The following is a 25602-nucleotide window of genomic DNA, read 5'->3' as shown; positions in this document are numbered from 1 at the left end:
GGATCATCCCTTCCACTCATTAGCATCATATCAAGTTAGAGACAACAGTCAATACAAATTACTTTTCTTAAACACTGCAATATCCATTTAGGGGGTATGATCTCCAAGTACAGATGTCCTATTGCTCTAAACCTGACTTGGTTAAACAGTAAACAGGAAGAGGGAGGATGATGTGGGCCAATTCTGCTGAATTGTATGGCTGTGTGTAGGATAGTGTTGACTGTTTGATCTATTTGGATACATTCCAAGAAATGGGCATCGAAATACCACATCCTCCTAATAGGGGGTCAGGACATCCATGAGTGAGCAACTTGAAGCTGTTATTATGTTGACATCCCCTCACACATGGATGCATGCACAAACACGCACGCAAACACGCATGCATGTACACACGCACACACACACAGAGAGAGAGAGAGAGTCACAGGTATACACACACCCACAAGTAGGGGCTGTGTAGTGAGTGGGGTGATGAGCCTACCTTACCTTATCAGTACCTGTCTTTCTCCTTCAATAGGTAAAAAAGAAGAAGTGAAACCAACACTTTACCTACTGTATATTGCACTTCAAATCAGTTTTTGATAACATCACAAATCCACAACAACAATCACTTTCCTCGACACGTCTATATCTTTCTTATCCTTGGATTTCAAATATTCAGATGGAATCAGCCTTTCATTTTGTGTTTTCATTACCCCCGTCGAGCCTGCCTTGGGGCTCAAAGCTGGACTTAAACAAACAAGAGGCAAATTAAATTACAGATGATATCAGCTATGAAAGCTTTGGGTTGATGGGCCATTGACCTCAACTCCATCGAACACCTATGGGATGAATTGGAACGCCAACTGCGAGCCAGGCCTAATCACCCAAGATCAGTGCCCGACCTCACTATGCCCGACCTCATGCTCTTGTGGCTGAATGGAAGCAAGTCTCTGCAGCAATGTTCCAACATCTAGTGGAAAGCCTTCCCAGAAGAGTGGAGGCTATTATAGCAGCAAAGGGGGGACCAACTCCATATTAATGCTCATGATTTTCAAATAAAATCAAATCAAATTTTATTGGCCACATGCGCCGAATAAAACAGGTGTAGGGGGTGGGGGAGCGGTGCAAATAGTTTGGGTAGCCATGATTAGCTGTTCAGGAGTCTTATGGCTTGGGGGTAGAAGCTGTTGAGAAGTCTTTTGGACCTAGACTTGGCACTGCGGTACCGCTTGCCGCGCGGTAGCAGAGAGAACAGTCTATGACTAGGGTGGCTGGAGTCTTTGACAATTTTGAGGGCCTTCCTCTGACACCGCTTGGTATAGAGGTCCTGGATGGCAGGAAGCTTGGCCCCAGTGATGTACTGGGCCGTACGCACTACCCTCTGTAGTGCCTTGCGGTCGGAGGCCGAGCAGTTGCCATATCAGGCGGTGATGCAACCAGTCAGGATGCTCTCGATGGTGCAGCTGTAGAATTTTTTGAGGATCTGAGGACCCATGCCAAATCTTTTCAGTCTCCTGAGGGGTAATAGGCTTTGTCGTGCCCTCTTCACAACTGTCTTGGTGTGTTTGGACCATGATAGTTCGTTGGTGATGTGGACACCAAGGAACTTGAAGATCTCAACCTGTTCCACTACAGCCCCGTCGATGACAATGGGGGTGTGCTCAGTCCTCTTTTTTTTTACCTGTAGTCCACAATCATCTCCTTTGTCTTGGTCACGTTGAGGGAGAGGTTGTTATCCTGGAACCACACGGCCAGGTCTCTGACCTCCTCCCTATAGGCTGTCTCATCGTTGTCAGTGCTCAGGCCTACCACTGTTGTGTTATCGGCAAACTTAATGATGGTGTTGGAATCGTGCCTGGCCATGCAGTCATGGGTGAACAGGGAGTACAGGAGGGGACTGAGCACGCACCCCTGAGGGGCCCCCGTGTTGAGGATCAGTGTGGCAGATGTGTTGTTACCTACCCTTACCACCTGGGGGCGGCCCGTCAGGAAGTCCAGGATCCAGTTGCAGAGGGAGGTGTTTAGTCCCAGGATCCTTAGCTTAGTGATGAGCTTTGAGGGCATTATGGTGTTGAATGCTGAGCTGTAGTCAATGAATAGCATTCTCACGTAGGTGTTCCTCTTGTCCAGGTGGGAAAGGGCAGTGTGGAGTGCAATAGAGATTGCATCATCTGTGGATCTGTTGGGGCGGTATGCAAATTGGAGTGGGTCTAGGTTTCTGGGATAATGGTGTTGATGTGAGCCATGACCACACTTTCAAAGCACTTCATGGCTACAGACGTCAGTGCTACGGATCGGTAGTCATTTAGGCAGGTTATCTTAGTGTCCTTGGGCACGGGGACTATGGTGGTCTGCTTGAAACATGTTGGTATTACAGACTCAGTCAGGGACATGTTGAAAATGTCAGTGAAGACACTAGCCAGTTGGTCAGCACATGCTCGGAGTACACATCCTGGTAATCCATCTGGCCCTGCAGCCTTGTGAATGTTGACTACTTAAAAGTCTTACTCACATTGGCTACAGAGAGCGTGATCACATAGTCATCCGGAACAGCTGGTGCTCTCATGCATGCATCAGTGTTGCTTGCCTCGAAGCGAGCATAGAAGTGGTTTAGCTCGTCTGGAAGGCTTGTGTCACTGGGCAGCTCGCGGCTGTGCTTCCCTTTGTAGTCTGTAATAGTTTTCAAGCCCTGCCACATCCGACGAGCATCAGAGCCGGTGTAGTACGATTCAATCTTAGTCCTGTACGGACTCTTTGCCTGTTTGATGATTCGTCGGAGGGCATAGCGGGATATCTTATAAGCATCCGGGTTAGAGTCCCGCTCCTTGAAAGCGGCAGCTCTACCCTTTAGCTCAGTGCGGATGTTGCCTGTAATCCATGGCTTCTGGTTGGGGTATGTACGTACGGTCACTGTGGGGACGATGTCATCGATGCACTTATTGATGAAGCCAGTGACTGATGTGGTGTACTCCTCAATGCTATCCGAAGAATCCCGGAACATGTTCCAATCTGTGCTAGCAAAACAGTCTTGTAGCATAGCATCTGCGTCATCTGACCACTTTTTTATTAACCGAGTCACTGGTGCTTCCTGCTTTAGTTTTTGCTTATAAGCAGGAATCAGGAGGATAGAGTTATGGTCAGATTTGCCAAATGGAGGGCGAGGGAGAGCTTTGTATGCGTCTCTGTGTGTGGAGTAAAAGTGGTCTAGAGTTTTCTTTCCTCTGGTTGCACATTTAACATGCTGGTAGAAATTAGGTAGAACTGATTTAAGTTTCCCTGCATTAAAGTCCCCTGCCACTAGGAGCGCTGCCTCTGGATGAGCGTTTCCTGTTCACTTATGGCCTTATACAGCTCATTCAGTGCAATCTTAATGCCAGCATTGGTTTGTGGTGGTAAATAGACAGCTATGAAAAATATAGATGAAAACTCTCTTGGTAAATAGTGTGGTCTACAGCTTATCATAAGATACTCTACCTCAGGCGAGCAAAACCTCGAGACTTCCTTAGTATTTGATTTTGTGCATCAGCTGTTGTTTACAAATATACACAGACCACCACCCCTTGTCTTACCGTTCTATCCTGCCGATATAGCGTATAGCCCGCTAGCTGTATGTTGTCCATGTCGTCGTTCAGCCACGACTCGGTGAAACATAATATATTACAGTTTTTAATGTTCCGTTGGTAGGATAACCGTAATCTTAGGTCATTTAATTTATTTTCAAATGATTGAACATTGGCTAATAGGATTGATGGAAGAGGCAGTTTACTCGCTCACCGTCGGATCCTTACAAGGCACCCCTTTTTTTGGGGATTTTGGAATGAGATGTTCGACGAGCAGGTATCCACACACCTTTGGATCATGTGGTGTATTATTATTTGAATAATAGTATGTAATTATGAAGTCTACTTGTTATTTAGTTCACTGGGTTGAGAGTGCAATCAGGTAGACACACACAAACACACACACACACACACAAACAGAGAGAGTCACAGGCATACACACACATCCCCAATTCGTTGCTGTGTATTAGTAAGTGTGTAGTAATCGGGGTCGGGGATTCACACGCCCACTAGCGTTTCTTCTCCACGATGAGTATGGATTTGCATTCCTCCCTGACGTGTTGTTGAATGGGGAACGTTGGGCCAGAGACGGCCTACACGAATCATGAATAACGTCATTGGCTTTGATACTCTGATTGGTCAGAAACGATCCAATCGCTGATGAATTTATTTTGTACAACGCCCCTCATTTTGACGACAGCACAAATGACTTCTAGGATGGCAGTTTCAGACTGCATCTCCAATGTATTTGGAAAGTATTCAGATCCCTTGACTTTTTCCACATTTTGTTACGTTACAGCCTTATTGTAAATTTGATAAAATAATGTTTTTCCTCATCAATCTACACACAATACCCCATAATGACAAAGCAAAAACAGGTTTGTAGAATTTTTTACAAATGTATTACAAATAAAAAACTGAAATATCACATTTAAGTATTCAGACCCTTTACTCAGTACTTTGTTGAAGCACCTTTGGCAGCGATTTCAACCTCGAATCGTCTTGGGTATGATGCTACAAGCTTGGCACACCTGTATTTGGGGAGTTTCTCCCATTCTTCTATGCAGATCCTCTCAAGTTATGTCAGGTTGGATGGGGAGTGTCGCTGCACAGCTATTTTCAGGTCTCTCCAGAGATGTTCGATTGGGTTCAAGTTCGGGCTCTGGCTGGGCCACTCAAGGACATTCAGAGACTTGTCCCGAAGCCACTCCTGCGTTGTCTTGGCTGTGTGCTTAGGGTCATTGTCCTATTGGAAGGTGAACCTTAGCCCCAGTCTGAGGTCCAGAGCGCTCTGGAGCAGGTTTTCATCAAGGATCGGTCTGTACTTTGCTCTGTTAATCTTTTCCTTGGTCCTGACTAGTCTCCCACTCCCTGCCGCTGAAAAACATCCCCACAGCATGATGCTGCCACCACCATGCTTCACCGTAGGGATGGTGCCATCTTTCCTCCAGACGTGACACTTGGCATTCAGGCCAAAGAGTTCAATATTGGTTTCATCAGACCAGAGAATCTTGTTTCTCATGGTCTGAGTGTCCTTTAGGTGCCTTTTGGCAAACTCCAAGTGGGCTGTCATGTGCCTTTTACTGAGGAGTGGCTTCCATCTGCCAACTCTACCATGAAGGCCTGATTGGTGGAGTGCTGCAGAGATGATTGTCCTTCTAGAAGGTTCTCCCATCTCCACTGAGAACCATCGGGTTCTTGGTCACCTCCCTGACCAAGTCCCTTCTCCCCCAATTGCTCAGTTTGGCCGGGCGGCCAGCTCTAGGAAGAGTCTTGGTGGTTCCAAACTTCTTCCATTTAAGAATGATGGAGGCCACTGTGTTCTTGGGGACCTTGAATGCTGCAGACATCTTTTGGTACCCTTCCCCAGATCTGTTCCTCACACAATCCTGTCTCGGAGCTCTATGGACAATTTATTTGACCTCATGGCTTGGTTTTTGCTCTGACATGTACTGTGAACTGTGGGACCTTATATAGAAAGGTGTGTGCCTTTCCAAATCATGTCCAATCAATTTATTTTACCACAGGTGGACACCAATCAAGTTGTAGAAACATCTCAAGGATGATCACTGGAAACAGGATGCACCTGAGCTCAATTTCGAGTCTCATAGCAAAGGGTCTGAATACTTATGTAAATAAGGTGTACAAATAATAATAATTGCAACATTTTCTAAAAACCTGTTTTCGCTTGGTCATTATGGGGTATTGTGGTATTGTGTGTAGATTGATTAAGAAAAATGTTATCAATTTTAGAATAAGGCTGTAACGTATCTAAAATGTGGAACAAGTCCAGGGGTCTGAATACTTTCTGAATGCACTGTATGGAGCGATTGATTGAGCAGCAGAATTAAATTCAGGTTTGAATTTGGCAAGTACAATTCATACATTATCTGAAAGAAGAAAAAGTAGATCAATATGTGAAAACGTTCACTTCTTAATTGAAGGTTGCTAGTCTGTTTACTGTTGAAGAGGTGAATACAGAGAAGGTATACTTGTAGTGTCTGGTTATACCTCTGCAACCATCAACCCCTTCCTGTCAAAACCCCAAACAATGACTGAAGGCATGCTAGTATGTATCTGGTAATTTGTAGTGTCAACACACCTCTTGGCTGGCCAGTGTTTATAGGGGTAACATGCACTCTGGACACCCCATGTTTTGCAGCTTGTGGGAACCATGTTTGTACAGAGAAACTTCCCAGTATGAGTGTTGTGTTCCCATCACTGTCTGTGTAGCAATCCTCCAGCATGGCTGCAGCTGCTGATGCACCAAGCTGTGTGTCCCCTGCTTACCTTCACTTTTCTCTCAGTCCCACACAGCTAGAATCCTTTATAGCCCGGCTGTTTGATGTCCTCTATTTGCTTTGTACATATAGTGTTCCACATTGTTCTCCTCCGTCACCTCTGGACCAGTAACCAGTTACCTGTATCAGTATCACCCCATGGCAAAGATCGTTATCTGACATTAAAATGGCCTGTCTGGCCATCCTTTTTGATGTGTGTTTCGTGGTCTCTGCATTTTTTCACAATCACAGGGAAAGTAGATGTATGTAATTTCTTCCTCTCATTGGTAAAGTAAAACGAGGGCGTGGGGTGAAGGATGGATGTGGCAGTAGAAAATTGGATGCCGTCTTTCATGTCTGGGCACTGTCTCCTTCCCTCGTTCCCTCCTACAGTGTTAAAGAGAGATCAGAGTGACCACCTCTCTCCTTCTCTCTGTGTCAAAGTTCTGTCTCATCCCTTAGACTTAGCTCTGTAATAAAGGCCCTCTGTGTCCACCATTACCTAACCGGTTATAAAACAGTTACTTTAAACTCCATTTTAATGTGTCATGTCTTTTGTCTTCATTCTATGTCGTTTCTTAGAAATCCTTTGCCAGGCTATAGGAAATGGCTCTTTTATTTTGCTCTGATTTAATGTCTCTTCTGCATCTCTCTCTCTCACACACACACACACACACATACACACACACACACAATATCATATTTATAGAGTAGATATAAAAACAATTTTTTATGCATAGATTTGTTCTAGTCTATTGCATTAAATAAACATATATAATGCATCATTATTAAAGGGTTCACTTTTGTCTGATGTTTTCTTGGGGCCCTGAGTGTGTTCCATTGCTATGTGCCTATATTGCATTAGAGACCTGTGCACCAGGCTCAGGGTCAGAGAGACCCTGGGTAAGTCATCATGGGCAGGTTGTGGGTACATTGGGTCACAGTGCCTCTTGTTTCTCTCTGTTTCACCACCCACCAGGGGTTTCTCTGAGAGGCACGCATCCTGCAGAATGGCCCACTTGGAAGTGCACTTCAGTGAGTCAGCCAGGGGGTTGCCTCTGCCCCTCTCCACCTCAGAGGGGATTGAAGTAACATACCTAATCTCTTGTGGACTGACGCACGTAACATAGGATGGTATCGTAGCATCTATCAACAGACTGTGGTATGCGATGACTAACGAGTAATTTTGTTTCCGGTGTGCAGATTCTTTCATCATTGATCATTTCGACAAATCACGATTTCTCGTGTGTTCGCATCTTTTGAATTTCGGAAAAAGGAGGAGACATTTGGCCCATGCTTTGGCTGAGAGTTTCTGTTTAGGGGGGTGGAGACTTCACTAGTCTCATTAATATATTTTCACATACGTCCCCCCCAAGAACCTAATCGAGCATCTGACGCAATTACGGGAGCTTTTAGTTCTGAGTTTCTGAGATGACTGTTTATTGGGTTCTTAACATGAGTACACAGTTTCCTTGAGCAGGTGCAGGTTGAAATAGTCATAGATACACAGGTACATGCATGCACAAATACAGGAAAACATGTAAGCACATATGAACACCTGTACACACACACACACACACACACACACACACACACACACACACACACACACACACACACACACACACACACTATGCATTATGCAGCCATAAACACTGAGGGGACCATCTCTAAATGCTGCAAAGTGAAATTGTTCTTATTGACTGCTTCTATGGTAAATAAATCACACAAAACACAATTGTATTTCACTACAATGTGTTTGCCAAAGCACCTTTGCGGGTTGTAACATGAGTGCCCCCTTGTGGTAGGCCGTGTAAATATAGAAATGTTCTCCGCCTCTATGAGAGGCTTCTTTCAACTGATGCCTTGAATGAAGAGCTATGCACAAATGCATTAATGGAGTGTGCTTGTCAAATAATTGCATTAAAACTCAAAGGGATAGTCTCCCAAATTACAAAATCACATCTATAAGTAACTTCATTGAGTTACAAAATGAATTTGTATATACTTTAGGATGAATTGGATATGAAGTGCACAAATCTTAATATAGGTACTTTTGACTTGCATTGGATTTGTGCCACAAATGCTAAACAGTTAGCATTTGAAACAGTGGTCAGGAAAACAAAACCAAAGCATGGATTGCTGTCATACCTTGTCCATAGACTGCTTACAGGGTAAGGAAACCAATATGTAATTTTGTAATTTGGGTGAACTATCGCTTTAACACATTTAAACATATTAGTATTAGCCTAATAGTAATCAACTGAGTGCACAGTTGAATAACACTAGGCTACGTTTTGTTACACTTGAGTGAAATTAGTTTAGTGCAATGTCTGGAATGACAATTACATTTCTAGCTGGCTGAATGTGCATGGACAGTTTTCTTTTTAATTAAACAAGCTATCTGAAACAGTTAAATGGTAAAAGGGCAGATTGTGTAGGCCTACCCTTTCCCTTCTACTCAAACGTGCACTGCGTACCGTGACGTCGGTAGAAGGGAGGGCTCTGCTTTCTGCTTAAATAGCTGGTGCTCCCCGCAGTTTAGACAGACTCAACAGAGCGCACTGAGAACTATTAAACGATAGCCAACTGTTGAATCCAACTTTGGCTGAATTTACTAAACGAAACTACGAGTGAGCACATATTGGAACCACTCTACGCACTCTTACTTTACACTCATGATCAAGAAAATGTCGCCTTCAGAGAACGACTTTGATATACCGGCGAAGAACTGCTGTAGGATGGTGATTTTGGGGTCCACCAAGGTGGGCAAAACAGCCATCGTGTCCCAGTTTCTGAACGGGAGATTCGATGAGCAGTATACGCCGACCATCGAGGACTTTCACAGGAAACTGTACAGCATTAAGGGAGATGCATACCAACTGGACATATTGGATACCTCAGGCAACCACCGGTTCCCTGCCATGAGGAGACTATCCATACTGACAGGTAAATATCTTATTCCATCTCTGGTTATTGCAACTCAAATAGTGTGCATGTTCAATAACGCAATTTGTGCGTCTTTGTAGTCGTTTCTTTTGGTAACCTCAAGAGTGTATGCATTGCACGCATTTTCCATTGTTGCCACAGGTGCCATTATGCATTGAAATACTGTAGCCTATGTCAATGTGTTTCATAGAAGCTCTGATACTAAATGCCGTGCTCCTCTTGTTTCCATTCAGGTGATGTCTTTATCCTGGTCTTCAGCTTAGACAACAGAGACTCCTTCCAGGAGGTTCAGAGGCTCAAGCGACAGATAATTGAGACCAAGTCTTGCCTAAAAAACAAGACCAAGGAGAACGTTGACGTACCTCTGGTAATCTGCGGCAATAAGGGCGACCGGGAGTTTTACCGGGAGGTGCAGAGTGAAGAGATTGAGCAGTTGGTGGCTGGAGATGAGCAGTGCGCATACTTTGAGATCTCTGCCAAGCGCAACACCAACGTGGACCAAATGTTCCAGACCCTATTCACCATGGCCAAGCTACCCAATGAGATGAGCCCGGACCTCCACCGTAAGGTCTCGGTGCAGTACTGCGACATACTTCGCAGTAAATCCCTGAAAAACAAGAACAAGAAAGACGATGGAGACGCGTATGGCATCGTGGCACCATTCGCCCGGCGCCCGAGCGTCCACAGTGACTTGATGTACATAAAGGAGAAGGCGATCGGTGGCGGGCAGGGAAAGGATAAAGAGAGATGTACTATCAGCTAAGACTTTGAGATGAATCGTATGGAAGACTTTGTAACCTAAAAGGATATGCTTCATTTGTGATGCACCTGACAGACAGGGCTTGGGCGCGCAAGGCTGCCCATGTCGCTTCGGTTGCTCTTTGTGGGGACACTTGAGAGACAGCGATGCCGAAAGCCTATGAGCTCCAGGCGCAATGACACTGTCTAGATTCAGCCACTCCATAAACGTGGAAGGGCATGCTACATGTCCACGAGACATTTAACAACGTTAGCTACTTTGTTCTGTTAGACCAGAGCCTTATGTGATGTGGCTTAAAATCTTGTGAGATTCTTCACAACAAATGTGTAAAATGTGTTGTTTTGACATCTTTACAGACAGGCGAGAAAACAGACTCCTGGCGTGGAGTACAATGTTAAGAATGTTGTTTACATTTTGTTATACATTTTATAACAGATACTTAAACTTGAATGTTGCAATCTGAACCATTTTATATTGTAAATGTGTATGTATTATTGTATGTCGACGTCAACTTTTGCAAAGAAAGAAAAAAGAACTGGAAAAAATAAATACAAAAATCTGAATCTTCTGTTTCTGCATGCTTTTCTTCTCAGAAGTGTTGTGAAATGGCCCACTCTCTTCACTCATCACTCCCTGCACCTAGTAGACTTAGATACTGTATCTAGGGAAACTACCTAGGCTAAACATCAAAGCATGAATTAATTAAATAAGCTGCAATGAGCAGTCTAGCATTAAAGACAATTGAGAGCCAAATGGTCACACACCACAGGTTTACCGATTGATAAATAATTTAGCCTACTTGGATGTAAGAACTATAATTAGGGCCATGCACTTTCTCAGCTTTTTCACCTTTTGCACTATTGCTTTTTTATAGACCTAACCCACCCACTGGGCACACACTGGTTGAATCAACGTTGTTTCCACGTCATTTCAATGAAATTACATTAAACCAACATGGAATAAACGTTGAATTGATGTCTGTGCCCGGTGGGAAAGTATACTGAACAAAAATATGAATGCAACATGCAACAATTTCAAAGATTTTACTAAGTTACAGTTTACAGTGGGGAAAAAAAGTATTTAGTCAGCCACCAATTGTGCAAGTTCTCCCACTTAAAAAGATGAGAGAGGCCTGTAATTTTCATCATAGGTACACGTCAACTATAACAGACAAATTGAGAATTTTTTTTCCAGAAAATCACTGTAGGATTTTTAATGAATTTATTTGCAAAATATGGTGGAAAATAAGTATTTGGTCACCTACAAACAAGCAAGATTTCTGTCTCTCACAGACCTGTAACAACTTCTTTAAGAGGCTCCTCTGTCCTCCACTCGTTACCTGTATTAATGGCACCTGTTTGAACTTGTTATCAGTATAAAAGACACCTGTCCACAACCTCAAACAGTCACACTCCAAACTCCACTATGGCCAAGACCAAAGAGCTGTCAAAGGACACCAGAAACAAAAATGTAGACCTGCACCAGGCTGGGAAGACTGAATCTGCAATAGGTAAGCAGCTTGGTTTGAAGAAATCAACTGTGGGAGCAATTATTAGGAAATGGAAGACATACAAGACCACTGATAATCTCCCTCGATCTGGGGCTCCACGCAAGATCTCACCTCGTGGGGTCAAAATGATCACAAGAACGGTGAGCAAAAATCCCAGAACCACACGGGGGGGACCTAGTGAATGACCTGCAGAGAGCTGGGACCAAAGTAACAAAGCCTACCATCAGTAACACACTACGCCGCCAGGGACTCAAATCCTGCAGTGCCAGACGTGTCCCCCTGCTTAAGCCAGTACATGTCCACGCCCGTCTGAAGTTTGCTAGAGTGCATTTGGATGATCCAGAAGAGGATTGGGAGAATGTCATATGGTCAGATGAAACCAAAATATAACTTTTTGGTAAAAACTCAACTCGTCGTGTTTGGAGGACAAAGAATGCTGAGTTGCATCCAAAGAACACCATACCTACTGTGAAGCATGGGGGTGGAAACATCATGCTTTGGGGCTGTTTTTCTGCAAAGGGACCAGGACGACTGATCCGTGTAAAGGAAAGAATGAATGGGGCCATGTATCGTGAGATTTTGAGTGAAAACCTCCTTCCATCAGCAAGGGCATTGAAGATGAAACGTGGCTGGGTCTTTCAGCATGACAATGATCCCAAACACACTGCCCGGGCAACGAAGGAGTTGCTTCGTAAGAAGCATTTCAAGGTCCTGGAGTGGCCTAGCCAGTCTCCAGATCTCAACCTCATAGAAAATCTTTGGAGGGAGTTGAAAGTCCGTGTTTCCCAGCGACAGCCCCAAAACATCACTGCTCTAGAGGAGATCTGCATGGAGGAATGGGCCAAAATACCAGCAACAGTGTGTGAAAACCTTGTGAAGACTTACAGAAATCGTTTGACCTGTGTCATTGCCAACATAGGGTATATAACAAAGTCTTGAGAAACTTTTGTTATTGACCAAATACTTATTTTCCACCATATTTTGCAAATAAATTCATAAAAAATCCTACAATGTGATTTTCTGGAATTATTTTTCTCATTTTGTCTGTCATAGTTTACGTGTACCTATGATGAAAATTACAGGCCTCTCTCATCTTTTTAAGTGGGAGAACTTGCACAATTGGTGGCTGACTAAATACTTTTTTCCCCCACTGTATATAAGGAAATCAGTCAATTAATTAGGCTGTTCTGAGGGCAAAGGGGGGTGCAACTCAATATTAGGAAGGTGATCCTAATGTTTTGTACACAGTGTATATTTCATTATAGAATTCTGAGTTCAAATATTACCTTTGCAGTCTTCAGGCAGCACTCCTTGGGGCCAAACACAAACATGTGAAATGCCATACAATAAAGCATGATAAGAACGTATATCCTAGGCCTACATGCCTCTGCCCACACCATGGCACAGACAACATAACAGTTGGTACATGTAATGTCCTACAAGAGAGCATCAACAGAAACAACAAGGCTTTCCTACCAGACTAAAGCACATACTGTAGTCCTGTTCTAAACCGTCATCCAACCAGAAAAATCTCAACACATCAAATTCAGCCTAGTCCTGTGTAGGGGAGAGTGGGGTACGTTGAAATTTAGTATTCTTTCTAACAAAGATATCTACATATTGTATATTTCAGGATGTTGTGTATCCCTGGAAATAATCAGAATTCATAGCTTGTCCAAAAAAAGTGGTCTCATGGCACAATTTACCCCGGGTATGGGGTAAGTTGAGCCACAGAACAGGGTAAGTTAAGCCGCCTACAAATTTCTGTACTGAATTCAATAGTACCACTACCTTTTTAAAACCATGTCTATCTTTATTTCCCAAACACAATACAACACAACTGCGATCGCTTTTTTGACTTTTAATAATTTTAAGCATCTATTAACACATGCTTAACACTTTTTAAAAACACTTTTAACATAGGCCAGGCCCTGTTGTTACCTCATATACCAGTGATGGCTTGCATTACTCCTGGGAAGAAAGCACTTCAATTTGCTCAACTTGCCATTGCCTCAAACAAACCTCAACTTACCCCAAGGCAAACATTTAAACTATATTAGCCCACACAGCTACAAGGATGCACATTCATGCTAGGTTTAGGACCTCATATTGAAGGTTAGAGACCCCAACTGATGTATCAAACAATCTTAAAATGATCTCATTTGGTTTAGATACAAGCATCATGAAACCTCTAACACAATACATTCATTTGACTTGGTGAAAATAATGTTTTATTTTTTAACTTTCTTAACACTTTTTCCATGTGGTTTCTTCCTTCACAGACTCCATGAAATGATGACCTCTTCCTAAATATTTGGTCAAATGATACATTTTGTGTTTGGTTACCTAGAAACAAGGGTGACTCAACTTACCCCACTATCCCCTATCCTGTAAATTCATACACAAGAACAGTGACATGCATGTCTTGATTATGCCTATCCTGCGAAGACTGAGACATGATCTTCTACAACCGTTCCAATCAAAATAATCCCAGCCTTCTGTAACATTGTTCTTCCCTTTGGTTTAATGGCTGAAAGGCATAATTACAACGCTATTTAGTGTGCAGTTCTCTCTTGGCAGGCGACTGCTTTGTGTTGGTACTTCAATGGGCTGGGCCTTTCCAGGAATTTGCTTTGGTATGTTTACCAATCATTGTTATGACTGAATACTTAAGATACCACACACAACTGAGAATAACAAATATTTTCCCAATTAAATCTGTTTATTTCTACAATACAACCATAAAATCTGCTAAATATACACTACTTAACACCTATTATTGATAATAATTATGTTCTACAATTGCCCTATATTACACAGTCAGTACGTACCTAAATTGAAAGCAGCCAGGCTATGAATTCACTGAATGACGCACACATTTGGCATAACAAGGTCAGTCTTTTGTAGCCTGGTTAAACCAGACTGAACGCTGCATTCACCATCATTTAACTTGAAGTGAAACAACAGTGAAACCTAGCTAAATTAGTTTGGATGCCATGCTTAGTCTTTTCTTTCCATGCCCTGATAATCCATTCACCATAATGTTGTCACCATTCCTCTATGATTTGGGAGAGTCAAACACACAGAGGCCCTTGTATTTTTGTAGGAGCTGTGTCTTGGTGTCCACCTTCTCTCTCATGGTCTTCAGCTGCTCCTGCTGCTCCCCAGGACTGGACTCTATCTCAGGCATGGCTAGGATCTTCTCCCTGGTCTCTTGAATCTTAGTCTTTAGCTTGGTCAGCTCTTGGTTCACATCCGTACTGTCTTTATCCATGCTGTTAGAAAGGGAAAAGATAGTTCAACAAGACTTTAGGCTACATAGCAGATTCTGATGAAGTACAGCTTGTTGATGCTGCTGAGCCCAGCCTTCCTCCAGCATCAACAAGCAGCACGTAACGCCCTGGCCCAAAGCTACTTAGCTATATATGTAGTCATAAAATGCATTGTGAAAGTGTATACTAAAATAACAAGGCACATGAGACTTTGACAGCTAAAGGGCATCTCATGATTAACTATCCTATGCTCTCTGACTGCATCTATTATGTGCTGCGATATACATAACACTTCAAAGCCACAATCAAAACAAACTATCGCTAGCGAGCTAGCCGGCTAACATGGTTCTAGCTATCTAAATAGCTCACGTTATCTTACTAACGTTGGCCTCACAAGAGTGGAGTACACATATTTAAAATCTTTATGTGGAGGGTATGAGAACATGCACAATAAAAAACAAACAGCAGAATTGATTTACCATTTTATAATATCAAGAATAAAAGGAAGCCAGGAGCAATCTTCATTTTTTGCCTCTTCCTCCATTGCTTCTGCTAGAATAACTGATACGTCATTAACAAGGGCTGGTACATAAGTCCGTTCCCGCTCCCTACCACCTACTATACGCCTCGATCACACCGACAGTGAGGTGCAGCATCATCTGGATATGTTTGCAACAAATCGACAATTTCTGCCAAGCCTTCTAAGCATATAATAATAATAATAATAATAATAATAATAATAATAATAATAATAAAGCCATTTAGCAGACGCTTTTATCCAAAGCGACTTACAGTCATGCGTGCATACATTTTTTTTTTGTGTGTGTATGGGGTGGTCCCGGGGATCGAACCCACTACCTTGGCGTTACAAGCGCCGTGCTCTACCAGCTGAGCTACAGAGGACCACAAAGCATACAATTTGATGCATACGTTCAATAAATCCAACACAGAACGCACTGCAGCTGCCTGTGCAATGCAATGCTGCAAGACAAACGCAGCATTCCATTGGAAATGAATGTACTTATGGTGTACCAAAACCTATTATGCTTCAATCACACCCCTAGCACTTTGCGCAAAATTGTATGCAGCATCATCTGGATATGTGTGCAACAAAAGTTCAACATTCTACTTCTGCTACTATTTCTGCCAAGCTGTCTAAGCATACAGTTTGACGCATATGGTCGATAAATCCAACCTATGCGCCACACAGAACACACTGCAAGTCAAACGCAGTGTTCCATTGGAAATGAATGTACTTCTGGTGTACCAAAATGCATGACACTGTCGCTGGATCGAGGCGTTATTCTTTGGACGTAGTTATATCCACAGCGTTTCTAAACCCAGAGGCGCAACATGGGGAGACTTCCGGGAAAGCTTGCGAAACAGACCAAGCAGACCAAGCCAAGGTTTTGGGTTTGAGAAGTCAATGAAAGAAAAATGATTCCTTATTTGTTCATTTTCTCGAAATGTAAAGGCACAACCTAGATTCGAGACAATGTCGTAAAATTGACAAACTGAAACGTTTTCATTTTCGTCAAAAACTACTTTAAAGGTGCCTTTGATTTGAAGGGCTGCACATGCGCAGTTCGGTGCAAGACGTCCGTTAGACCCCATTATGTTTTTATGCACATGAGCTTGGCTAGCCAACGTCGCCATGCCATCGCCTACAAGTGTGATTGGGGATTGTGATTGTAGAAGCAGTTTCTGCCTATCTTCATACTGTACTGTCTTTGCTATTTACCTTTTCTGTTGTAACAGATATTGCAGTTGCGCAGGCAGGACAGATGCGCTCATGTGCTAGTCGGAACTAGGAACTCGAAAAAATCCGACATGCTGATTAGTTGAACGCAGCAGGTGTATAACTACATCAAGTTAGCAAGTCGGAAATGTGCGAGTTTCTTAGTACAGGCAACAGTCCCTTAGTGCAGACCCACATTTCTTGCGAAAAAAATTTAATAAATACGTGTCACATATCAGTTTGCAAACAATGTAAAAAATATAAAAATAATAATAATTGAGTTAATAAAGCCGCATACAAACATGGTCTCTTTTTTGCTTTCTTGAGTAAGGCAGCTCCAAAATGCAGGTGTTTCAGCTCAGCGCTTTCTGTGGTGGTGGGGCAGTTAGCGGAAAAAACGGAGCGTAGGTGTTGGTAATGTTGCACCGCGATTGGCTCAGTGTTCTGTTACTCATGGGGACACTACTTCACCGCCAAGTCGAAGGGTAGAGCTCGAAAATTCAAGGCTCTTGGGTGCTGCCATAGAGTTACATTAGAAGTGCCCATTCAAGAAGGCTCAAGGTCATTGGCCACAGATTAAAATGACGTCAAATCACGTTATATCTACATTAGTTTTGATTGGACTGATCTTATTTTGGGTATAGGGGAGGGTCACTTGTTTTATTTCAAGCGTTCAGGGAGGGTTAGGTAAAATCTATTTTGCTGAAGGGAGGGCAATCCACTTTCATTTCAGAGATGTCAGATTTTCTCCACGTAACCCATAAATAATGTTCACTCCCTAAGTTGTGTGAGATGTTTGTTTTGTGTCAATATGACAGTGAAATATGTCTGGCCTAAAAACAAACATGGATCATCCCTTTCACTCATTAGCATCTTATCCAGTTAGAGACAACAGTCAATACAAATTACTTTTCTGAAACACTGCAATATCCATTTAGGGGGTATGATCTCCAAGTACAGATGTCCTATTGCTCTAAACCTGACTTGGTTAAACAGTAAACAGGAAGAGGGAGGATGATGTGGGCCAATTCTGCTGAATTGTATGGCTGTGTGTAGGATAGTGTTGACTGTTTGATCTATTTGGATACATTCCAAGAAATGGGCATCGAAATACCACATCCTCCTAATAGGGGATCACATGAGTAGAAAAACCTTTGGTCAGGACATCCATGAGTGAGCAATTTGAAGATGTTATTATGTTGACATCCCCTCACAAATGGATGCATGCACAAACACGCACGCAAACACACATGTATGTACACACGCACCCACACAGAGAGAGAGAGAGAGAGTCACAGGTATACACACACCCACAAGTAGGGGCTGTGTAGTTAGTGGGGTGATGAGCCTATCTTACCTTATACAGTGGGGGAAAAAAGTATTTAGTCAGCCACCAATTGTGCAAGTTCTCCCACTTAAAAAGATGAGAGAGGCCTGTAATTTTCATCATAGGGACACGTCAACTATGACAGACAAATTGAGAAAAAAAATTCCAGAAAATCACATTGTAGGATTTTTAATGAATTTATTTGCAAATTATGGTGGAAAATAAGTATTTGGTCACCTACAAACAAGCAAGATTTCTGGCTCTCACAGACCTGTAACTTATTCTTTAAGAGGCTCCTCTGTCCTCCACTCATTACCTGTATTAATGGCACCTGTTTGAACTTGTTATCAGTATAAAAGACACCTGTCCACAACCTCAAACAGTCACACTCCAAACTCCACTATGGCCAAGACCAAAGAGCTGTCAAAGGACACCAGAAACAAAATTGTAGACCTGCACCAGGCTGGGAAGACTGAATCTGCAATAGGTAAGCAGCTTGGTTTGAAGAAATCAACTGTGGGAGCAATTATTAGGAAATGGAAGACATACAAGACCACTGATAATCTCCCTCGATCTGGGGCTCCACGCAAGATCTCACCCCGTGGGGTCAAAATGATCACAAGAATGGTGAGCAAAAATCCCAGAACCACACAGGGGGACCTAGTGAATGACCTGCAGAGAGCTGAGACCAAAGTAACAAAGCCTACCATCAGTAACACACTACGCCGCCAGGGACTCAAATCCTGCATTGCCAGATGTGTCCCCCTGCTTAAGCCAGTACATGTCCAGGCCCATCTGAAGTTTGCTAGAGTGCATTTGGATGATCTAGAAGAGGATTGGGAGAATGTCATATGGTCAGATGAAACCAAAATAGAACTTTTTGGTAAAAACTCAACTCGTCGTGTTTGGAGGACAAAGAATGCTGAGTTGCATCCAAAGAACACCATACCTACTGTGAAGCATGGGGGTGGAAACAACATGCTTTGGGGCTGATTTTCTGCAAAGGGACCAGGACGACTGATCCGTGTAAAGGAAAGAATGAATGGGGCCATGTATCGTGAGATTTTGAGTGAAGACCTCATTCCATCAGCAAGGGCATTGAAGATGAAACGTGGCTGGGTCTTTCAGCATGACAATGATCCCAAACACACCTCCCGGGCAACGAAGGAGTGGCTTCGTAAGAAGCATTTCAAGGTCCTGGAGTGGCCTAGCCAGTCTCCAGATCTCAACCCCATAGAAAATCTTTGGAGGGAGTTGAAAGTCCATGTTGCCCAGCGACAGCCCCAAAACATCACTGCTCTAGAGGAGATCTGCATGGAGGAATGGGCCAAAATACCAGCAACAGTGTGTGAAAACCTTGTGAAGACTTACAGAAAACGTTTGACCTGTGTCATTGCCAACAAAGGGTATATAACAAAGTATTGAGAAACTTTTGTTATTGACCAAATACTTATTTTCCACCATAATTTGCAAATAAATTCATTAAAAATCCTACAATGTGATTTTCTGGATTTTCTTTTCTCATTTTGTCTGTCATAGTTGACGTGTACCTATGATGAAAATTACAGGCCTCTCTCATCTTTTTAAGTGGGAGAACTTGCACAATTGGTGGCTGACTAAATACTTTTTTTCCCCACTGTAAGTAACTGTCTTTCTCCTTCAATAGGTAAAAAATAAGAAGTGAAACCAACACTTTACCTACTGTATATTGCACTTCAAATCAGTTTTTGATAACATCACAGATCCACAACAACAATCACTTTCCTCGACACGTCTATATCTTTCTTATCCTTGGATTTCAAATATTCAGATGGAATCAGCCTTTCATTTGGTATTTTCATCACCCCCGTCGAGCCTGCCTTGGGGCTCAAAGCTGGACGTAATCAAACAAGAGGCAAATTAAATTACAGATGATATCAGATATGAAAGCGTTCCGGTTGGGTTTGATGGGCCATTCTCTGACGCACTGGCTCGCTCAAACACAAAAACAAGCCCAGCCTTCCTAAACCCATGCAAATTGTTCCAACCCCATGATAAACAGCATGTTAGGGCTTGTGACTCAAGTCTTGGTATCTGTGCTTAGTTTCATCCCTCCTGTTGCCCATAATTTCCTTGTGGTTTTTCTATGTGTGATTATCTTAGTCTGGTCTGACAAGACACAAGATTTGTTATGTTATCATATATCTCGAAACTATGGAAAGATCACTGGTAACCACTGAGGTTTGGGTGCGTCTGTTGTTTGTGTATTTGTGAATGGTAGATCTTTCTCTATAGGTCTTGTTATTACTTTGATTTATAACTCGATCAATCTCACTTTGATATCTGTTAGTTGGGTACTGTAAGTAAATGTTTCAGAAAATGTGTGAACATTGGCCAAAGGAGTAAAACCCAATCTTACTTATTCCCTCAATTTGACCTGCAGTGGCCTCAAAATGACATCTTAGACAAGTAAGCCTTAGCCTACTAACCTGTAAGTAAAATTAAATGAACAGGACATTCACTGGTATTGTATTGAGATAAAGATTAACAGACTACTTACCTTTTCACACCCCTACTTCAATGGTCAGATTGACAGCTCAAAGACAAATACAACCTGTATGGATTAACTTTGATGTTCTCTCTGTATCTGACAATAGGTCATTTTTAGACAGACTTGTGCAGGTGTCCAACATTTCACACATTTAGATGAACTGGTTCAATGTGGGCTTCTGAGCACACCTTAAATCCTACACTAATTACTGACAGGTGTGCTCAGAACTCAGGTGAACCAGATCGAGTCTGATGACTCCCCCTCTCTGTAGATCGGGGAAGTGTCAGACTCTGTCTAGACCCTGCCAACCCCCGATCCCTTACAATAGGAAATGTACAGTATATTCTTGTGATTTTTTTTACACAGTACATTTATATAAATGTTATCCAACATACACTTCCATGCTCTGTTTCTATATCATGTGTCTACTTTGGCCATAAGTTAGCTATGATTTATTCTAGAAACTGTCCAACGATTATAGATCTCATTGTAAATCCCCCTTTTCCCTTGGTTTCATGAGGGTTGCCATTCTTGAGCCATCCTGCACAATACAGAGATAATACTGAAAGTCTCTAAACGTATAGGTGATAATGTACAGTTATCCTTTGTGGGCTAATGAGTGTGATCATGTTCATGAAAATGGTCCTATGATTTTCCTGGCTCCTAAGTTGACATGTAACATAAGAGTAGCCTGATGTGATTTTTACCATGGGGAGAGGGAAACTTGACTGAAGTGCATAATGACACCACCTCCTGTAGCTCAGTTGGTAGAGCATGGCGCTTGCAACGCCAGGGTTGTGGGTTCGGTTCCCATGGGGGGCCAGTATGAAAAATGTATGCACTCACTAACTGTAAGTCGCTCTGGATAAGAGCGTCTGCTAAATGCCTAAAATGTAAAATATAGAAGGATTACTGTTATACTATTCCAGATATTCCTGGAATACACCCCTTTACCTTTTCCCAATTTTGTTGTATTACAGCCTGAAATTAAAATGTATTATATTGAGATTTTGTGTAACTAATCTACACACAATACCCCCAAAATGTCAAAGTGGAATTTTGTTTGTAGAACATTTTAGAAATTAATAAAAAATTATGGCAAGCCTAAAATGTGCTTAACATATCGCGTAATAAGTTGCATGGACTCATTCAATAATAGTGGTTAACATGATTTTTGAACAAGTACACCATCTCAGTACCACACATACAATTATCTGTAAGGTCCCTCAATCAAGTAGTGAATTTCAAGCACAGATTCCACCCCAAAGACCAGGAAGGTTTTTGAATGCCTCGCAAAGAAGGGCACCGATTGGTAGATGTGTAAAATGTTTTATAAAAAGCAGACGCTGAACATCCCTTTGAGCATGGTAAAGTTATTAATTAGGCTTTGGATGGTGTATCAATAAACCCAGTCACTACAAAGATACAGGCGTCCTTCCTTACTCAGTTGCCGGAGAAGAAGGAAACTGCTCAGGCATTTCATCATGAGGCCAATGGTGAGTTTAATGGTTGTGATATGAGAAAATTGAGGATGGATCAACAACATTGTAGTTACTCCACAATACTAACCTAAATGACAAAGTGAAAATAAGGACACCTGTACAGAATAAAAATATTCCAAAACATGCATCCTGTTTGCAACAAGGTACTTAAGTAATACTGCAAAAAATGTGGCAAAGAAATGAACTTTTTGTCTTAAATACAATGCGTTATATTTGGGGCAAATCCAACACAACACGTCACTGAGTACAGTACCACTCTCCATATTTTCAAGCATAGAGGTGGCTGCATCATATTATGGGTATGCTTGTCATCGGAAAGGACTAGGTCGTTTCTTAAGATAAAAATAAACGGAATACAACTATAAGCACAGGCAAAATCCTAGTGGAAAACCTGGTTCAGTCTGCTTTCCAACATACACTGGGAGACGAATGTTCTTTTTTGTCATTTTAGCAGACGCTCTTATCCAGTGCATACATCATTTTTTATACCCGTGGGAATCGAACCCACAACCCTGGCATTGCAAACGCCATGCTCTACCAACTGAGCTACAACCCTGCCCGCCATTCCCTCCCCTACCCTGGACCAATTGTGCGCCGCCCCATGGGTCTCCCAGTCGCGGGCGGCTACGACAGAGCCTGGATTCGAACCAGGATCTCTAGTGGCACAGCTAGCACTGCGATACAGTGCCTTAGACCACTGTGCCACTTTCAGCATGACAATAACCTAAAACACAAGGCCAAATCTACAGCAAATCTATGGCAAGACTTGAAAATGGCTCTCTAGCAATGACCAACAATCAACTTGCCAGAGCATGAAGAGTTTTTTATAAAGAATAATGGCCAAAAATGGTACAATCCAGTTGTGCAAAACTCTTAGAGACTTACCCAAAAAGACTCAGCTGTAATCGCTGCCAAAGGTGTTTCTACAAAGTATTGACTCAGGGGTGTGAATACTTATGTAAATTGAAAAATGTTCTTCATGAGTAAAAAAGCCCTTCACTTTTCATTTTAGCAGTCTAAGATATTCACTGATAACTTTTGATATATCTCTGCCCAAGGACATATATTTCAAAATGTGAATACATTCAAGGATTACACTGGTCTCCTTTCTGCTGCTGTAAGCCAACACAAGGAGCTGAATATGTAATCTGATGGATAAAGATGACTTATCCAAAGCAGAGATTGTTCACATTGTGAATCTGCCAGAGGATAGAACTGGGCACCGAGGGTTTTTCAAGTCAGTTGTTCTTGTATAGACCTACATGTGTTCTGTAAGACAATGCCTCCTGACCTTAATTTTCATAATAATGACTTTTTACAGCCCAGGACCACCTTTGAAATTGCAGTTACATAAACCTCATTTTGTTATTTTCACACCTACTAAAAGTCACAAACATTCATTACTGCTCCATACAGTACCTTCCCAACAGGGTCACTTGTCAATTGTTAGCAAAGTTCAAGAAATAAGTCAAGAATGTGTTGTTTTGTAGCAGAGTAGAATGAAAGAAAATGTGTACATCGACATATTTGTCCAGACTGCATTCACATACTGATAGTACAGTGCATTTGGAAAGTATTCAGACCCCTTTACTTTTTCCACATTTTGTCCTGTTATGGCATTATTCTAAAATTGATTAAATTGTTTTTTTTTCCTCATCAATCTACACACAGTACCCCATAATGACAAAGCAAAAACTGGTGTTTAGATTTTTTTGCAAATGTATACCAAAAAACCGCCAGAAAAATATACATTTACATAAGTATTCAGACCCTTTACTCAGTACTTTGTTGAAGCATCTTTGGCAGCGATTACAGCCTCGATTACAACCTGGCGCCGACGAAGATGGCGGTCTCGCGACTAGCTCTTAGGAAACTTTGCAGTATTTTGTTTTTTTATGTATTATTTTTTACATTGTTAGCTCAGAAAGTGTTTTGTATCATTACATGCAGCCTTGGAAAACTATTGGATATCAGAGCGGCGGTAACTCACAAATTACGACCAGGAATACGACTTTCCCGAAGCAGATCCTTTGTTTGCTGGTTTGACTTAGGAGGCGCGCACAACACCCACCGCTTCCAAGTATACTACTCGCTAATGTTCAGTCTTTGGTTAACAAGATCAACGAACTACGGGCAAGGATTTCTTTCCAGAGAGACATCAAGGCCTGTAACATACTTTGTCTCACGGAAACATGGCTCTCTTGGGATATTTTGTCGAAATCGGTCCAGCCAGAGGGGTTCTCAGTTCTTCGCGCAGACAAGAATAAATATCTCTCCGGGAAGCAGAAGGGCGGAGGTGTGTGTTTCATGATTAACGACTCTGGTATGTTGGACTGGAACTGCAAAAATCTCTGAAGCTGGAGACACTTATCTCCCTCACTAACTTTAAGCATCAGTTGTCAGAGCAGCTTACCGATCACTGCAACTGTACACAGCCCATCTGTAATTAGCCCACCCAACTACCTCATCCCCATATTGTTATTTATTTTGCTAATTTGCACCCCAGTATCTCTATTTGCACATCATCTTCTGCACATCTATCACTCCAGTGTTAATACTAAATTGTAATTATTTTGCACTATGGCCTATTTATTGCCATACCTCCATAACTTACTACATTTGCCCACATTGTATATAGATTTTCTATTGTGTTTTTGACTGTACGTTTTGTTTATTCCATATGTAACTCTGTGTTGTTGTTGTTGTTTTATCGCACTGCTTTGCTTTATCTTGGCCAGGTCGCAGTTGTAAATGAGAACTTGTTCTCAACTGGCTTACCTGGTTAAATAAAGGTGAAATAAAAATAAAATAAATGGTGCAATTGTAGTAACATACAGGAACTCGAGTCCTTTTGTTCACCCGACCTAGAATATCTCACAATCAAATGCCGACCGTATTATCTCCCAAGATAATTTTCTTCGGTTATAGTCACGGCCGTGTATATCCACCCTCAAGCCGATACCACAACGGCCCTCAAAGAACTTCATTGGACTTTATGCAAACTGGAAACCACATATCCTGAGGCTGCATTTATAGTAGCCGGGGATTTTAACAAAGCAAATTTGAGGACTAGGCTGACGAAGTTCTATCAACATATCAACTGTTGTACTCGCGCTGCCAAAATCCTCGACCATTGCTATTCGAACTTCCGGGATGGTTATAAGGCTCTCCCCCACCCTCCTTTCGGCAAATCTGCAAGTCCCCTGTAGCTCAGTTGGTAGAGCATGGCGCTTGTAACGCCAGGGTTGTGGGTTCGTTTCCCACGGGGACCAGTATGAAAATGTATGCACTCACTAACTGTAAGTCGCTCTGGATAAGAGCGTCTGCTAAATGACTAAAATATAAAACATCTGACCATGACTCCATTTTGCTCCTCCCTTCCTATAGGCAGAAACTCAAACAGGAAATACCCGTGTTAAGGACTATTCAACGCTGGTCTGACCAATCGGAATCCACGCTTCAAGATTGTTTTGATCATGCGGACTGGGATATGTTCAGGGTAGCTTCCGAAAATAATTTAGACGAATACACTGAAACGGTGACTGAGTTTATCAAGAAGTGTATAGGTGATGTTGTGCCCACTGTGACTATTAAAACCTACCCTAACCAGAAACCGTGGATAGATGGCAGCATTCGCGCCAATCTGAAAGCACGAACCACCGCATTCAACTATGGCAAGGTGACTGGGAATA

At 42.3% G+C, this 25602-nt stretch overlaps 2 protein-coding genes and 1 non-coding gene across 3 annotated transcripts; 2 read left to right on the top strand and 1 right to left on the bottom strand.

Annotated features, from left to right (window-relative positions):
- The first annotated feature begins 8507 nt into the window (after positions 1–8507).
- Positions 8508–10565, top strand: LOC121547917 (dexamethasone-induced Ras-related protein 1-like). The gene is made up of 2 exons (XM_041859332.2): positions 8508–9271; positions 9505–10565. The coding sequence occupies exons 1-2, from the start codon at positions 9001–9003 to the stop codon at positions 10032–10034; spliced, it is 801 nt and encodes a 266-aa protein (XP_041715266.1). The 5' UTR covers positions 8508–9000; the 3' UTR covers positions 10035–10565.
- Positions 10566–14244: 3679 nt separating this feature from the next.
- LOC121547916 (mediator of RNA polymerase II transcription subunit 9) lies at positions 14245–15398 on the bottom strand. Its single transcript, XM_041859331.1, has 2 exons — positions 15293–15398; positions 14245–14816 (listed from the first exon to the last, which is right to left on the bottom strand). The coding sequence occupies exons 1-2, from the start codon at positions 15355–15357 to the stop codon at positions 14600–14602; spliced, it is 282 nt and encodes a 93-aa protein (XP_041715265.1). The 5' UTR covers positions 15358–15398; the 3' UTR covers positions 14245–14599.
- A 9709-nt stretch (positions 15399–25107) lies between these two features.
- trnat-ugu lies at positions 25108–25182 on the top strand. The gene has a single exon. It is a non-coding gene; the product is annotated as a tRNA-Thr (tRNA).
- The last annotated feature ends 420 nt before the right edge of the window (positions 25183–25602 follow it).

Source organism: Coregonus clupeaformis, chromosome 31 (assembly GCF_020615455.1).
Source record: "Coregonus clupeaformis isolate EN_2021a chromosome 31, ASM2061545v1, whole genome shotgun sequence".
NCBI classification, from domain to species: Eukaryota; Metazoa; Chordata; class Actinopteri; order Salmoniformes; family Salmonidae; genus Coregonus; species Coregonus clupeaformis.
The sequence above is the reverse complement of the archived record's forward strand: the minus strand, read 5'-3'. Positions and strand labels throughout refer to the sequence as shown.